The sequence below is a fragment of the Otolemur garnettii genome, unplaced genomic scaffold (genome assembly GCF_000181295.1).
Source record: "Otolemur garnettii isolate 467f Iridium unplaced genomic scaffold, OtoGar3 scaffold00186, whole genome shotgun sequence".
Classification (NCBI taxonomy): Eukaryota; Metazoa; Chordata; class Mammalia; order Primates; family Galagidae; genus Otolemur; species Otolemur garnettii.
In genome coordinates this window covers 91,059-107,154 of record NW_003852581.1, presented here as the reverse complement: position 1 = coordinate 107,154, position 16,096 = coordinate 91,059, and the positions used below count along the sequence as shown (strand labels likewise).

At 34.1% G+C, this 16,096-nt stretch overlaps 1 protein-coding gene across 1 annotated transcript in view; it reads left to right on the top strand.

Moving 5' to 3' along the window:
* The window catches only part of RPS6KA6 (ribosomal protein S6 kinase A6), a gene marked incomplete at its 3' end in the record, with an annotated part of 185,692 nt that overhangs the window by 102,525 nt on the left and 67,071 nt on the right, over positions 1–16,096 (top strand). Inside the window, 2 exon segments of the mRNA XM_023507530.1 lie at positions 14,327–14,408; positions 15,080–15,160. Coding sequence (XP_023363298.1) covers positions 14,327–14,408; positions 15,080–15,160 — 163 coding nt within the window.

Genomic DNA, 16,096 nt, shown 5'->3' with positions numbered 1-16,096 from the left:
TCACTTTATTATGCCTAGCATATATTACATTTTTTACAAATGATATGTGTATTCTGTCTTCTTCACTGACCATCTGTTCTACCATCTCTCTTCCTTTCCTAGAGTTGTCCTATATTGAAAATAAGTCAACTAATAACTCTACAGTGGTCTATAAGTATTCAAGTCAAAGGAAGCGTCTGACATCTCTCAACTTTAAATCAAAAGTTTGAGATGTGTTTGACAGCTATGAAAAAAAAATTTGTTCATGTCTCTTCCCCAGTTTTTAATAGGGTCTTTTGCTTTGTTCTTGATTTTCTTGAGTTCATTGTAGAATCTGGTTTTTAGTGCTTTGTCAGATTCATAGCATGCCAAAATCTTCTCCCATTCTTAACATTGTCTCGTGGCTTGGTTGATTGTATTCTTAGCTGTTCAGAAACATTTTTAGTTGATCAGGTCCCATTTATTTATTTTTTTGTTGTTGTTGCTGTGATTGCTAATGTGGTTTTCTTCATAGATTCTTCTCCTAGGCAATTAAGATCCATAGTTTTTCCCATGCTTTCTTTTATGGTTTGATGGTTTTATGTCTTAGATTTAAATATTCTATCCATCATGAGTTAATTTTGTAAGTGATGAGAGGTGTGGGTCTAGTTTCAGTTTTTTACATGTTGCTAACTAGTTCTGTCAGCACAATTTGTTAAATAGGGATTCCTTTACCCAGTGTATGCTTTTGGGTGCTTTGTCAAAGTTCACATGGTGACATGAGGCTGGTTTCACCACTAAGTTCTCTGTTCTGTTCCAGAGATCTATGTTTCTATTTTCATGCCAGTGCCATGTTGTTTTAATGACAATAGACTTGTAGTATAACCAGTACTCTATTACTATAATGTCTCCGGATATGTTCTTATTGTTCTTAAAAACAATCAACCGTGTACTTGATACTAAGTTGAAACAAGTAGATTAACAAACAACTATAGATCTACATGAGAGAAAAACTCAATTAAATTCAAGTGGGAAAGGAGATCAGGGTTTGGTAAATTTCCACCAAATGGGTACAATGCTGGCTATAAGGCACACTTCTTGGTTGAAGGACACAATTTCATCTTGGATTTTTACCTTATAAATGCAAGCAATGTAACATAATAGTATGTATCCTCATATTATTCTGAAATATAAGCTATAAATGATTAAGCTTGGTAAGGAAGGCATGTCAAAAGCTGGAATAGCCTGAAAAGTGGGCCTCTTTTGTGCCAGTTAATCAAGTTGTGAATGCAAGGGAAAAGTTCTTGAAAGAATTTAAAAGTCTTTCTGTAGTTAACATATGAATGATGAGAAAGCAAAACAGCTTTGTTGCTAATGTGGAGAAAGTTTGAGTGGTCTGACTATAAGATCAAAGCATTAACAACATTCCCTAGGCTTAAGCCAAAGCCTAATTCAGAATAAGATCCTAACTCCCTTCAATTCTCTGAAGACTTAGAGAGGTAAGGAAACTTCAAAAGAAAAGTTTCATGCTAGCAGAGTTTGGTTCATTAGGTTCAATGAAAGGGGCCATCTCCATAACATAAAAGATGATGTAACAACTACTTGATATAGAAATTACAGCAATTTATCCAGAAGATATACCTAAGATAATTTATGGAGGTAGCTACACTAAATAACAGATTCTCAATGTAGATGAAACAACCTTCTATTATAAGAAAATGCCACGTAGGGCTTTTATAGTTAGAGGGGAGAAGTCAATGCTTGGCTTCAAAGCTTTAAAGGACAGGATGATTATTTTATCAATGACTAGTAATTCTGGTGACTTTAAGTTGGAGCCAATGCTCAGTAATCGTTCTGAAAATCATTAGACTCTTATAAATTTTGTTGAATCTATTCGTGCTCTATAAGTGGGAAAACAAATCCTGGGTGATATCACATCTGTTGATAGCTTGGTTTACTGAATATTTTAGTCCACTGTTGAGACCTACTGCTCAGAAAAAAAAAATATGATTTTCAAAATATTACTGCTTAGTAATAGCATACCCAGTCACTCAAGAGCTCAGATATAGATGTATAAGGAGATTAATATTGTTTTTATGCCTACTATCACAACATCCATTCTGTAGCCTATGGATCAAGGAATAATTTTGACTTTCAACTTTTATTATTTAAGAAATACATTTTTAAAGGCATAGATGACATAAACAGTGATTCCTTTGATGGATCTTGGCAAAGTAAATTGAAAGCCTTCTGGAAGGGATTCTCCATTCTAGATGTCAGTTAGAACATTTGTAATTCGTGGGAAGAAACTGAAATATGAAAATTAACAGGCATTTGGAAGAAGTTGATTCCAACTCTTATGGATGACATTGAGAAGTTCAAAATTTCAGTTAAAGAAGTAGTTGTAGAATTTCAGAATAGCAAGAGAACTAGAATTAAAAGTGTAGCTTGAGGATTTGTCTAAATTGCTACAATCACATGATAAAAATTGAACAAATGAGAAATTTCATTTTATAGATAAGAAAAATGTAGTTTCCTGAGAACAAATCTACTCCTGCTGAAGATGATGTGAACACTGTAGAAATGATAACAAAGAATTTAGAATATTATATGAATTTACTTGGTAAAACAATGGCAGACTTTGAGAGGATTTCCTGCAATTTTGAATGAAGTTATACTGTGTGTAAAATGCTGTCAAACAGTACTGTAAGATAAATACTTCATGAAAAGAAGAGTCAATCAGAGCAAATTTCATTGTTGTCTTATTTTACAAAATTGTTACATCCACTTCAGCCTTCAGCAACCACCACCCTCATCAGTCAGCAACTATCAATATCAAGGCAAGACCCTCCAACAGGAAAAAATGGTAACTTAGTGGAGGCTCAGCTTATCATTAGCATTTTTTAGCAATAAAGCATATTTTAATTATGGTACATACATTGATTTTATTTGTATTTTTATTTAATTTTTTATTAAATTATAACTGTGTACATTACTGAATTTGTGGGGTACAATGTGTTGATTTGATATATAATGTGGAATGCTTACATCAAACTGGTTAACATAACCAACATCTCACTTATTTCTTGTGGTAAGACATTTATACTCTAGTAGTAATAGTTTTAAAATTTAACATTGAATTCTGTATGTTGTGTGGAGGTTTCACGAAGGACAGGCAGCTTTATTGCTGGTACAAGCTCGCTATTGAAAGTTTAAAAAGCAAGGGACAGACTATAAGCTCATGATGACAAGTAGCAATGATCTTTATTTCTGACCACCTTATATAGTAGGTTGTTTATGTTCACTCCATCAATCAACAAAGCATTTTTACTATTAATATCTTCTAAATTTGTTTCAACCTTCAAAAGAGACACAAAGTCTGAAAACTCTAGATTACTAAAAAGGGAGTAAGACTGAAAACTCGAGATAACCAAAAGGGGAGTAAGACCTTGAATTTTACCATGCACTCATTATATTGCAGAAAACAGATTTATGGCTTTTGTTTCTCTGCAGTCTGGAGGCCATGCAGCTTTACAATGTATATTTTCACATTCAGAAACCTCTGGGCTGTGTCTCTGCAGGAAGGGCTGTTAACCCTTTTCCTTGCAGGCTTAATGGCCGCACAGACCAGAATTGCTGAAGGTGGACTTTTACCTCCAGACCTTCAGGCCCTGTCATGCTGACAAAGGCAGCCAGGTCTTCAACAGAGCTACATTTCATAAAAGCCTATTTGCCTGTTACTGAAATTTAAAGTCAGCACACTGCATGTGGGATTTTATCCTACATGTGTACATTAGATGAGATCCCACCAAATACCCTCCTTTCTTCTGGACTATAGTTGTGTTTTATCATATGCATGAGTGTGTACATGATTATATATTGGTTTCATAATAGTATTGAGTACATTGGATACTTTTTCTTCTATTCTTGAGATACTTTACTAACAAGAATATGTTCCTGCTCCATACATAAACATAAAACGGTAAAATAAACATAAAAACTATAAAATCTCCATCTTTTATATGGCTGCATAGTATTCTATGGTATGAGTATACCACAATCTGTTAATACATTCATGAGGCGATGGGTACTTGGGCTGCTTCCATGACTTAGTAATTATGAATCAGTCTGCAATAAACATTCTGATGCAAATGTCTTTATTGTAAAATGATTTTTGATCATCTAAGTATATAAATGGTATAGGAATTACAGGATTGAATGGTAGGTCTACCTTCAGTCCCTTTTCCATAAAGGCCATATTAGCTTGCATTCCCACCAGCAGTGTAGAAGTGCTCCCTTCTCTCCACATCCTCAACAACTATAGTTTTGGGATTTTGTGACATGGGCTAATATTTACTGAAGTTAGATATCACAAAGTGGTTTTGATTTGCATTTATCTGATGATAAAATATGATGAGCATTTTTCATCTGTTTGTAGGCCATGCTCCTGTCTTCTCCAGAGAAGCTTCTGTTCAAGTCTCTTGCTCACAAAGAAATGGGGTTGTTTGTTCTTTTCTTATTGATTAGTTTGACTTCTTTTTGGATTCTACTTATCAGACTTTTGTCAGAAACATAACTTGCAAATGTCTTCTCCTCTTCTGAAGGCTGTGTGTTTGCTTTACTTACTATACTCTTGGCTGCAAGAAACTTTTTAGCTTTATCAGATCCCAGTAATATATTTTTTGGTGTTCCTTCAATTTCCAGGGGAGGAGATCCTACTCATAAAATATTTTCCTAGGCCAATTTCCTCAAGCATTTTCCCTATACTCTCTTCTAGTATTTTTAAACTTTCATGACTGAAGTTTAAATCTTTTATTCAGTGAGAATCAATTTTTGTTAGGGTGAAAGTTGAGAATTCAGTTTCAGTCTTCTACAGGTTGCCAGCCAGCTCACCCAGCACCATTTATTAAATAAGGACTATTTTCCCCAGTGAATGCTTTTGTTAGGCTTATCAAAGATCAAATGATAATACGTGGCTGGGTTCATATCTTGTGTCTCTATTCTTTTTCATATATCTACCTCTCTATTTTTGTGCCAGTACCCTACTGTTTTGATCACTGTAGATTTATAGTATATTTTGAAGCCTGATAATATGATACCTCCTGATTTGTTTTTATTTCTGAGTAACGTTTTGGCTTCAATTTTTTTTATTTCATATAAAATGAAGATCTTTAAAGTATGACAGTGTTGCTTTAATAGGGATTGCATTAAATCTGTAGATTGCTTTTGTTAGTATGGACATTTCAGCAATGTTGATTCTCCCCATACATGAGCATGGTATTTTTTCCATTTGTTAAGAACTTCAGTTATTTCTTTTCTCAGAGATTCATAATTCTCTTTATAGAGATCTTTCACATCCTTTGTTAGGTAAATTCCCAGATATTTCATCTTCTTTGGCACTACTGTAAAAGGAATAGAGTCCTTGACTATATTTTCAGATTCACTATTATTAGTATATACAAAAGCTACTTATTTGTAATTATTGATTTTCTATCCTGAGGCTCTGATGTATTCTTTGATCACTTCTAAGAATTTTATACTTGAATCCCTGGGATTTCCTGGGGATAAGATCATATCATCCATGAAGAGTGACAGGTTGATCTCCTTTGACCCTATTTGGATACCCTTGATTGCCTTCTCTTGCCTGATTGCAATGTTTAAGACTTCCATTACTATGTTGAATACCAGTGGAGGCAACGGACATCTTTGTCTACTTCCAGATCTGAGTGGACATATCTTCAATTATATACTTCATTCAATATGGTATTGGCTGTGGGTTTGCTGTAGATGGCCTCTATCAGTTTAAGAAATGATCTGTCTAAGCCTGTTTTCTTACGTGTACTGATCATGAAAGGGTGCTAGATATTATCAAAAGATTTTTCTGCATAAATTGAGAGAATCATATGATATTTGTTTTTTATTTTATTTATGTGATGTTTTGTGTTTATAAATTTATGTATGTTGAACTAGTCTTGTAACCCTGGGATAAAACCAACTAGATCATGGTGTATAATTTTTTGATGTGTTGTTGAATTCTGTTTGCTAAGATATTATTGAATATTTTTCCGTCAACATTCATTAATGATATTAGTCTATAGTTTTCTTTCTTTGTTGGGGCCCTTCCTGGTTTGGGGAGCAGTGTGATATTGGCTTTATAGAATGTGTTGGGAGGTATTCCTTCTTTTTCTATGTTTTGGAAAAGGTTATGTAATATAGGTACTAGTTCTTCTTTAAAGGTTTGGTAGAATTCTGATGTGAAGCAATCTGATCCCAGACTTTTATTTATTTTTTTTTTGAGATTTTGTATAGTTGATGCAATTTCAGTGCTTGATATAAGTCTATTCAAAATTTCTAATTCTTTCTGTCTGATTCTAGGAAGGTGGCGTACTTCCAGGTCATGGTCCATTTCTTTCAGAATTTCATATTTCTCAAAATAGAGTTTTTTGTAGTAATCATTGAGGAAGTTTTGAATTTCTGAGGTGTCTGGCAGTATTTCTCCTTTATTGTTTCTGATTGACAATATTAGAAATTTTACTTTTCTGTTTCAGGTTAGGTTATTCAAAGGTTCATCAATTTTGTTCATGTTTTCAAAAAAACAACTTTTTGTTTCATTGATCTTCTTCATGATTTTTTTTTTTTTTTTGAGACAGTGTCTCACGTTGTCACCCTTGGCTCCAGCTCTCTTGCCTCAGCCTCCCAAGTAGCTGGGACTACAGGTGCCCACCACAATGCCAGGCTTTTTTTGTTTTTGTTGTTGCAGTTTGGCTGGGACCAGGTTTGAACCCACCACCCTCAGTATATGGGGCTGGTGCCCTACTCACTGAGCCACAGGTGCTGCTGGATTCTTTTGTTTTTCATTTCATTTAATTCAGCTCTAATTTTGGTTATTTCTTTTCTTCTGCTAGGTTTGAGGTTGGAATGTTCTTTCTTTTTCAGTTGCTTGAGATGACCCATTAAGTTGTCTTTTTCTATTTCTGTTTTCATTGTGAAGGCATCCAAAACTATCAATTTCCCTCTTAGAAATGCCTTTGCAGTATCCCACAGGTTTTGAAAATTTGTGTTTTAATTATCATTTTCTCCCCAAAATTTGATGATTTCTTTCTTAATCTCATCTTTGACCTAGCTGTCATTCAGCATAACATGATTTAGTTTCCATGACTTTTTTGAGTATGAAGATTCCTGTTGAGGTTGAGGTCAACTGTTATTCTGTGATGGTCTGAGAAGATACAAGGAATAATTTCTATTCTTTTAAATTTGCTGGTTCTTGTGTCCCAAGTTATGATCAATGTTGGAGGATGATCCGTAGGCTGATGTGAAAAAAATGTATATTCAGTTTTGCTAGGATGAAATGTTTTGTAGATATCTGTTAAGTCCATTTGTTCTAGGATGAAGTTTAAGTCCATTATTTATTTGTTTAGTTTCTTCTTGGAGGAGATATCCAAAACTGCCCAAGGGGTGTTAAAACCTCCAACTATTGTAGTGCAGGAAGATATTAAATTGTTAATCTCTCTTAGGGTTTGCTTTATAAATTGAGGAGCATTCTGATAAGGTGCAAAAATGTTAATTATTAATATAATTAACTCTCTTCATGTTGAGTGTTTCCCTTGACAAATATGTAGTGTCCATCCTTATCTTCCCTTACCTGTATTGGTTTAAAAACAACTGTATCTGCAAACAAAATTCCAACCTCTGAATTTTTCTGATTTCTATTTGCGTGTATTATAGATGTCCATTCCTTCACCCTGAGTCCTTTTTTATTCTTTAAGGTAAGATGAGACACTTGTATGCAACAGATATCTGGTATGAGTTTTTGTATCCAGTCAGCCAACCTTTGCCTCTTTAGAGCACAATTTAAGTGATTCACATTAATTGAGAGAACTGATAAGCATGGTAGTGTTTGGGGTGTCATGTTTTTCAAATGTCCTGTGGATGTTATTATTCCTTTCACCATTGTGGAAGTTAGGTTTTGTTCAAAACTTTCTGGTTCAGTTTACTTTGATGGTAGACCACTGTGCTGATCATTAAGGAGGATGGGTCTGAGAATATCCCGGACAGCTGCTTTAGTTATGGCATATTTCTTCAACATGTGTAAGTCAGTAAAGTATTTGATTTCTTGATCACAATTGGATTTCAGTTTAGCTGGATACAGGATCCCAGGCTGAAACTTGTTTTGTTTTAGGAGGTTGAAGGTCAATAACCATCAAATTATGGCTTGAAAGTTTTTGGCTGAGAGATCTGCAGTCATTCTAATATTCCTCCCATTGTAACTTTTCTTATGTCTAGGTGCTTGCAGAATTTTCTCCTTCATATTAACTTTGGCAAAATTAATTACAATGTGTCTAGGAGATGCTTCATTTTGATTGAGATTTGCTAGAGTTTTTAAACATCAACTATCTGAATTTCAGTGTATCTCTTGCAATGCTTCGGAAATTCTCCTCCATATCTTGGAGTAGAGCTTATGTGCCTATGGGACTATCATCTTCTTCAGGAATTCTTATATGTCAGATGTTTGATCTTTTTGAGTGATCCCACAACTCTGTTAGGGAATATTCTGGGTTTCCCCCCCCCATTTTTCTGCCTGTTAGATTGCTTGGCAATGTTCAAAAGTCTTGTCTTCTATGTCTGTGATCCTTTCTTCTTCCTGTTCAACTCTATTATTGAGGTATTCTACTGTATTTCAGAGCTCCTTGAATGGCTTTTTCATTTCCTTGAGCTCTTCTGTATCTTTTCTCATTATGCCTATGTCCTTGGTGATTTTGTCTTTGAATGCACTGATTTCTTGAGACAACTTTTTCACAATTCTTTGGATTTATATTTCCATATTTTCCTTCATTCTATTCATTTTATTTGCCATCCATATTCTGAATTCTATTTCTGACATTTCAGCCAATTGTTTATGAATGGCATCTTCTGATCTATCTCCTTTTCATTCCCTGGGGGTGTTGATCTACTTTGATTATTCATGTTGCCATATTTTTCCTGCTGGTTCCGCACCATGATTATTTTCCAATTTGGCTAGTAAAACTAGTAGGGTTAGATTAGATTGAGGGCTCCAGGAATTGTATTTAACCAGCTCTTTACCAAAGAGCTGGGACTGGTTACTGTGGCTTTTACCCTATAGCTTTAAAAAAGGTCACTTTCAGACCTTTAGCCAGAGACTCTGAGGACCTTATTGGTTTGATAAAGCTAGCTGGCTCTGTCTTGTATTCAGCCAGCCTCTATCCAATCCTAATGAGTCATGGATTTAGACTAAAATCTCAACTGGGAAGAGATACAAGCAACTGAGACACTCCCCCACCAGTGACAACTGAATGAGGAGAGTCAGCCCCTCTCACTACAACACAACCATTGCTCAACCTTGGAGGGTCCCTGTGTAGCCGGCTCAGGACAAAAGTTCCAATCTGATTGTCCCATGCAGCACAATCACTAATCAAATGGGATAGTTCAAAAGGTCTCCAGCATCCTAACAGCAGGGATCCACCAGCAACTCCATCCATCCTAAAAATCTGAGAGGCTGGAGAGTGGCTCCCTCCAGAGTTCAATGGTCAGGAAGGCTCACCAAGCCAAACAGTCAGTCCAGGGGTTTTAGTGCCTCTTTGCCTACCATACAGCACAACCATGCCCCTCCACTGGTAACCCTGGGGTACCATGGCCCTGCTCCCTCCAGCAAACAAAAGAACCATGGTTATACATCTTCCAGTGTCAAAGGTGAGTCAGTGCCTCTTCCTCCACTACACTCTGCCACTAACTGGCAAACCCAAGGGGATGAAACCCATCTCCATCTGGTACTCATTGGAGTCTGGGGAGTGTTCCACTAGAGTTTGTCCCCAGGTGTGAGCACCTCTGTCCATGGGCGGGTACTGTCACTAGGCATATTTCTCTCTCACAGAGTCTGCATCTCTGTCATAGCCTTACTCTTCCTCTAGCACCCACAAGAAATTGCAGCCCAATTCCCTCATGTGGTCTACAGAATGGGGAAGTGTATCTCCAAAATCTGACCCATGGTGACAGCCCCGCCATTGCTGCATCCTGTTGCATCACCATGGTTCTCACTCTCCCAATTGACTCTCTCTCCCCACATCCCCCAACTTCCACTCAAGTCACGGTTACAGAGCAGTTGTGCCACAGGCCATGCAATGTCCAGACCTTTCAAGGCATTGCCAAAGACTCTGGGTTTTTAGACCACCTGGTGAGGGGGGAAGGGTGGACTGGGAGTTCATAATTGTGGGGAGAATATTTGTTCAATTTTATGCTGGGCAAGAGAATGCATAGGCTCACAGGTGGGACATCTCTGGAGAAGGAGTCCTGATGTTTAGTGGCTCTCTCCCATGGGGTAAAATAAGAGGTCTTCAGAACACTACTCACTTGTAGAAAGCACACAGTGTGCCACTCTCTTGGGGGTGGTTTCTCTGGTCCTCTTAGTGATGGGTTTTGTACCTGGAGTTTGTTTCCTTGGAGTCACAGCTTGCCTCAGCAGGGATGCTATGTACTCATAAATCTTTCTTAGCTCAGCTCCCAACCTTTAGCTTCTTTGGGTTCATTCTGTTCATTATCTCTCCCTCTGGATAGGAGCCTCTCTCAAAAGTTGGCTCTAGTCAGACATATTTCCCTCACTCTTGTACATTGTTTTTTAAACATAACAGTATTGCTCTCTCAATAGACTATAAAATAGTAGAAATGTAACCTTATACAGAGTGGGCATAAATTTTGTGTGCAATTGAAAATATTTTAACATAGTAAATTGCACATGAACTTTATGGACACTGTATATTGGAGTGACTTGCTTTATTGCCATATTCACTTTTTTTTTTTTTTTTTTTTGCAGTGATCTGGAACCCAATTCATAATATAGCCAAGGTATGCCAGTACTTTAAAGACTTTTTTGATGAAATTGCTGTGTTACCATTTGGAAAATATGTATGACTAAGTGAATCAATGTTTTTGAGTTCACCAAGATATGACATTAACAAATCAGATACAGTTATGAAAATCCACTCAAAATGCAAAGTAGACAAGTGGAGATTTGTGTGACAGAATATGGACAGTTAATTGATATTGTTTCAGATTTTCTATTACAACAAATTTTTAAGAAGCTGTCATTTTTCAGGTTCTGTTATTATATCAAAAAAGTATATCTACAATTACATGAAAAAGCTATTACTCTCCTTTTCCAAACTCATACCTTGCAAGGCCTAATTTTCTAACTATATTTCTAGCAAAACATTTTATATGCAACTAATTGAATGTAGAAGCAGATGTGAGAATCCAGGTGCCTTCTAGTAAGGCAGATACATGGGTATTAGAAACTTTCAGAAATGTAAATAAGTATAATTTTATTATTTCATTTTGGAAAATGTAGTTATCCTTATGAAATTTATGTTCACATGTAGGAGTTTTTTTTTTTTTAAAATAGTGCATATTTATTTTTTTTTCTATCCCAGTTTCTAATGTGGTAAATGTAAATAGATACAACCCAAATATACAAAAGCTCCTTGTAGTCTTTTATAATTTTATAAATATGATAGAGGATTCCTGAGACCAAAAGATTGAGAAGTGCTTTTCTGGAAATGACTGATCAAGATAGTCCTCCTACTTGTGGTGAAGTCATGACTTATAAAATGATTTATCTCCTTTGTTGTTATCACCTGATTATATGATTTTGAGTAGGAAAAAAGAAATGGTTTATCTGTATTTATTTAACCTTGTAAGTAAAATTAAGTAGAAACTTTGAGCCTGGTGCTTAGGGTTAATGTCATTTGCTTATCTCTCTCTCTCTCTGTGTGTGTGTGTGTGTGTGTGTGTGTGTGTGTGTATTGTAGCAATTAATTTAATCTACTCCTTTAAAAATGGTTAAAGACGTCCTTATTATTATTGTTGTTGTTTGGGATTCATTGAGGGTACAAAGAATTAGGTTACACTAATTGCATTTGTTAGGTAAAGTCCCTCTTATAATTGTGTCCCACCCCAAGAGGTGTGCCATACATCATGGCCCCCCATTCCCCACACTCTTCCCCAATCTCTGCTCCTTCATTCCTCAACCCCCATCCTGTATCAAATAATCTACTGTCTATATGTTAGAATTGAGTACATTGGATTCTTGGTTCTCCATTCTTGTGATGTAAAGATTGCCTCTTAAATCAGCTATACAAACATACTTATAAGTCTGTCTTTTAGACAACAACTGAAAACTTGAAAAAAATAACATTTAAGTACGTATGTATCTGGAGTTGTAGCTTCTATAGCTTAATAAATAGTCATTAAATGACATTTAGAAACCTGTGATAATCTTGACTGTGTGTGTGTTCTTTCTAACAGTTTCTATGATGTACTCCCATGATTGCAAAATTTGATTTTGCACTGTTAATTTCTAAGCTATTAAGTTTATTTTCTAGTGCTTCCATTATAAATGACATTGAGGGTAGATTCTGTATATATTTAAATATGACACCTTTGTTCAAATATATATATTTTAATTAATGAAAAATCATGGACTTATAGGAACTTCCTTTCCAAATTAAAATCCAATAAAAATAACTGCATGGAATAAAACCATTGAAACCTTCTGTGGTAATACACACATTTTCTTATGGTTCTAGTATATTGTTTGGGGAAATCTTCTTAGAATTCAAACTAGATATGATACAAGAAGTGACATATAGTAATAGTTTTAATGTTAGCCCTTCAGTACAGCAATATTTGTAGTGATCTGCAAGATGATGATTTAGTTCAATCCCTGGGCTTTTCCTTTCTCCAAAGAGTTTTATATAGTGAAAACAACCATTTACTATTATGTACACTCTCTTGGTTAGTCTACTTTAAGTGTGGAATAGACTGTTGCTGATTCACTATAAGAAATGTTTAAAAACTGAAAAGCAAGCATTTAGAAACTTTTATAGCAATTTGAAAGAGAAATTTTATGTCTGTAAAATCTAGTAGTTTAAAAATGGATTGTATTTTATATGACTTTTTAATTTCAATTTTCTATACAATTCATTTTGATTATATTTTATAAAAGTATGTTCTATACTGGATTAGAAGAAAGGGAAGAAAGGCTGTTCTTCTACAGAAATTTTGAGGACTTCCCTGAATAAATGTGAAAACTCTATGTCTGAAATGGCCTGTTAGTGTAGGTCTAATCTAAAGATTTACTTTCAGGATGGAAGAAGGGAGAGATCCCACCCAGTGTAAGAATATAGGTGGGTGAGTCCTTGGTCTTTTATTAGGTGAATCTTTTAATTGCTACAAATACCATGTCACAGATTTTAATTAACCCACCCCTCCGGTTTGCTGATAAATAATTATCACATAGAGCATGTGAAATACAGTGTTTTGAGCTATAACATAGAAAACAGGCAGTATGACACAAAAGGTACTTAACAGTTGTTCCATCTGCAATTTTATGTGATTAGCTTAGTTATATAGTTACATTTTTTTTTTTAAGCAAAACTTATTTAAAGCAACACTTGATTGGAACTTATTAGGGCAGGGGTAGCAGGTTCAAGCAGAGAACATGTATTACTTACTAATTTAAAACATGAAACATCCCTTTTCTCTTGAATAATTCTTATGAAACTATAGTAATACTTGTCTTCATAATTGAAGCTTTATAAAAACCTAGCTTTTAATGAATCATGATCTTAGTTTGAAAAAAATGAAATATTAATCTTACTTGATACCTTTAAAGAGTTTAATTTCATTTTTTATTGTGATAATTTGACGTTTGATCCTTTTACCTGGTAGAGAGAGAAACATTGCCCTTGATTTCTGATTAGAAAATAAAACTCTTGATAACTTCTAAAATAGACCAAGAAAGAATAGAAATGAAGTTATCAAATTCATAGTCATAATGGTTATTTGGTTTATATTAAGGTAACAAAAATGGATTTGAGTCTTAAAGGGAGTCTGTAGTTTAATAATAGTCTTTTGTTATGTTATTTATGTTTTACTTTATAAAATTTTTAAAGTCTAGGACCATGTCACTTATATTTAAAATGTTTGTTTATATAGTAGTATATATGTACAGTATGATTTATTAAATGAAGGAAATAAGAAAACATTAAGAATATAAGTCATAGAATACTTTTTCTTTCTATTTTTTTGCACTTTTTGGCCAGGGCTGAATTTGAACTCACCACCTCTGGCATATGGCAATAGGCCGGAGTCCTATTCCTTTGAGCCACAGGTGCCACCCAGTTGTAGCATAATTTTAAGAAGGTATATGTTGATGAAAAATTAAGTGATGATATGATTTATATAGGGAAGTTAAATATTAGAGAAAGTACAAGGATATAGATGTGCCTAGTATGTATGTATACAACAACAGAGGCTTAAACTATAAATTTTATTTTATTTTTTATTTCCCTATCAGGTTTCTCTTGTTAGAAAGAAGACTGGTCCTGATGCTGGGCAGCTCTATGCAATGAAGGTGTTAAAAAAAGCATCCTTGAAAGGTAGAAAATTAGAAAGTTGATTAAAATAGAATTTGGCAAAACTAATTTTAAGTAATATGCCATATATTGCCTATATGAAGTGAGTCAATATAATTTATCATTAGTATTTGTTACAGTTTTCTAGCCAATAAATGATATTTCTAGGTAAGATACTGGCATATGCCTTAATTTACTAAGAATATACCATGTTAAAAGTTTGATGCTAGAGAAAGTGACATATTTTCTTTAATTTAAGGTAAACTCATTAATTTTATTAAGCTATTTTCTTCATTTTAAGATTCTTGTTCTTTTCCTTTTCTGTGCCAATATTGTATATTGAGAAAGCACAATCCACTGCATACACTTATGTACATAGATTTCTAGGCTGTGATAAAAATATCACTACACTCAGAGTTAATTGCTAAACATATTTGAAAAATTAAAGACAAATACATCATAAATTAATATTAACCAAATACCTATTTATGACACTTACAACCACCTCTAAGCATAAACTGAATTTGTTGGCTTTTTGAGATTATATTCATTATTATCTAAGAATATATACATTGTAAATTTAGATATTTATTAAATTATAGTTTATGGTTTTATATTTTCCTTTGGTAAATTGGTCAGGGGATGTTTTCTGAAATTAAAGAGTGATACATATTCTACTGTTATGTGATTTTTAGTTCAAGACAGAGTTCGGACAAAAGTGGAAAGGGATATACTAGTGGAAGTAAATCATCCATTTATTGTCAAATTACACTATGGTATGTAATCTTTCTTTTATTTATGTAATTAGAGAATTGAGATTTCTTTTCAGACAGTGCTATAACAGAAAATACTACAAACTTGTTTAATATATTCAACTATGTAAAACATGTTTATCTGAAATAAGTATCAATATCTAGCTATTAGTTGTATTTCCTTCATTTGTCTAATTTAGTTAACTTAAGTAAGAAGATAGTATCTTCCACTTACATGTTTTACCCTAATTCTATACTAGCTACCCTCAGTGATCTTAGGCTATATATACTATTAGAAAATTTATGTAAAGCATTTAGGTATTTTTTCATAGTGACTATATAAATCTTCCTTGTTCTATTCCAGAGGACCAGGTAGTTGTATTAGTCTATTTCAGTTATTTTATATATTCAGGTGGAAAAAAACACCACTACCAAGCAGTAGATACAATAGAAATAACATGAGATTTGAAGTGAGACATTTCCGCATTTAAATCCTGGCTCCATTGGTGATTGAATATATGGATGAGATTATGGACTATGGCTTCTCTGAGGAATAAAAGCTATTTATCTTTGTATCACTGATACAAGCTACTATGTCACTTTTAATTTTCCATATTTAAAGTGGCTATTGCTTTTATTCTTAGTGTAATTATCACAAATAATGCATTGAAATATGTGGCAAATTATCTCTATTAAGACCCCACAAGAAATTCCTACCCATTATTTTTTCACTCCCTGTTACACAAATGTAATGAAAGTAGTAGTATCTAAAGACTTCTTTGAATCTTCATTATATCAGTCAGTTATCACTTATTGTATACAAAATACTATATTAAACTCAGTGGGCTAAGGAAGTGAAACAATTTCTAACCTCATGAAATTTATTATCTATGTGGAAAACAGACAAGTATATAGTTTTCTTTTTCTTTTCTTTTCTTTTTTTTTTTTTTTTTTTTTTTT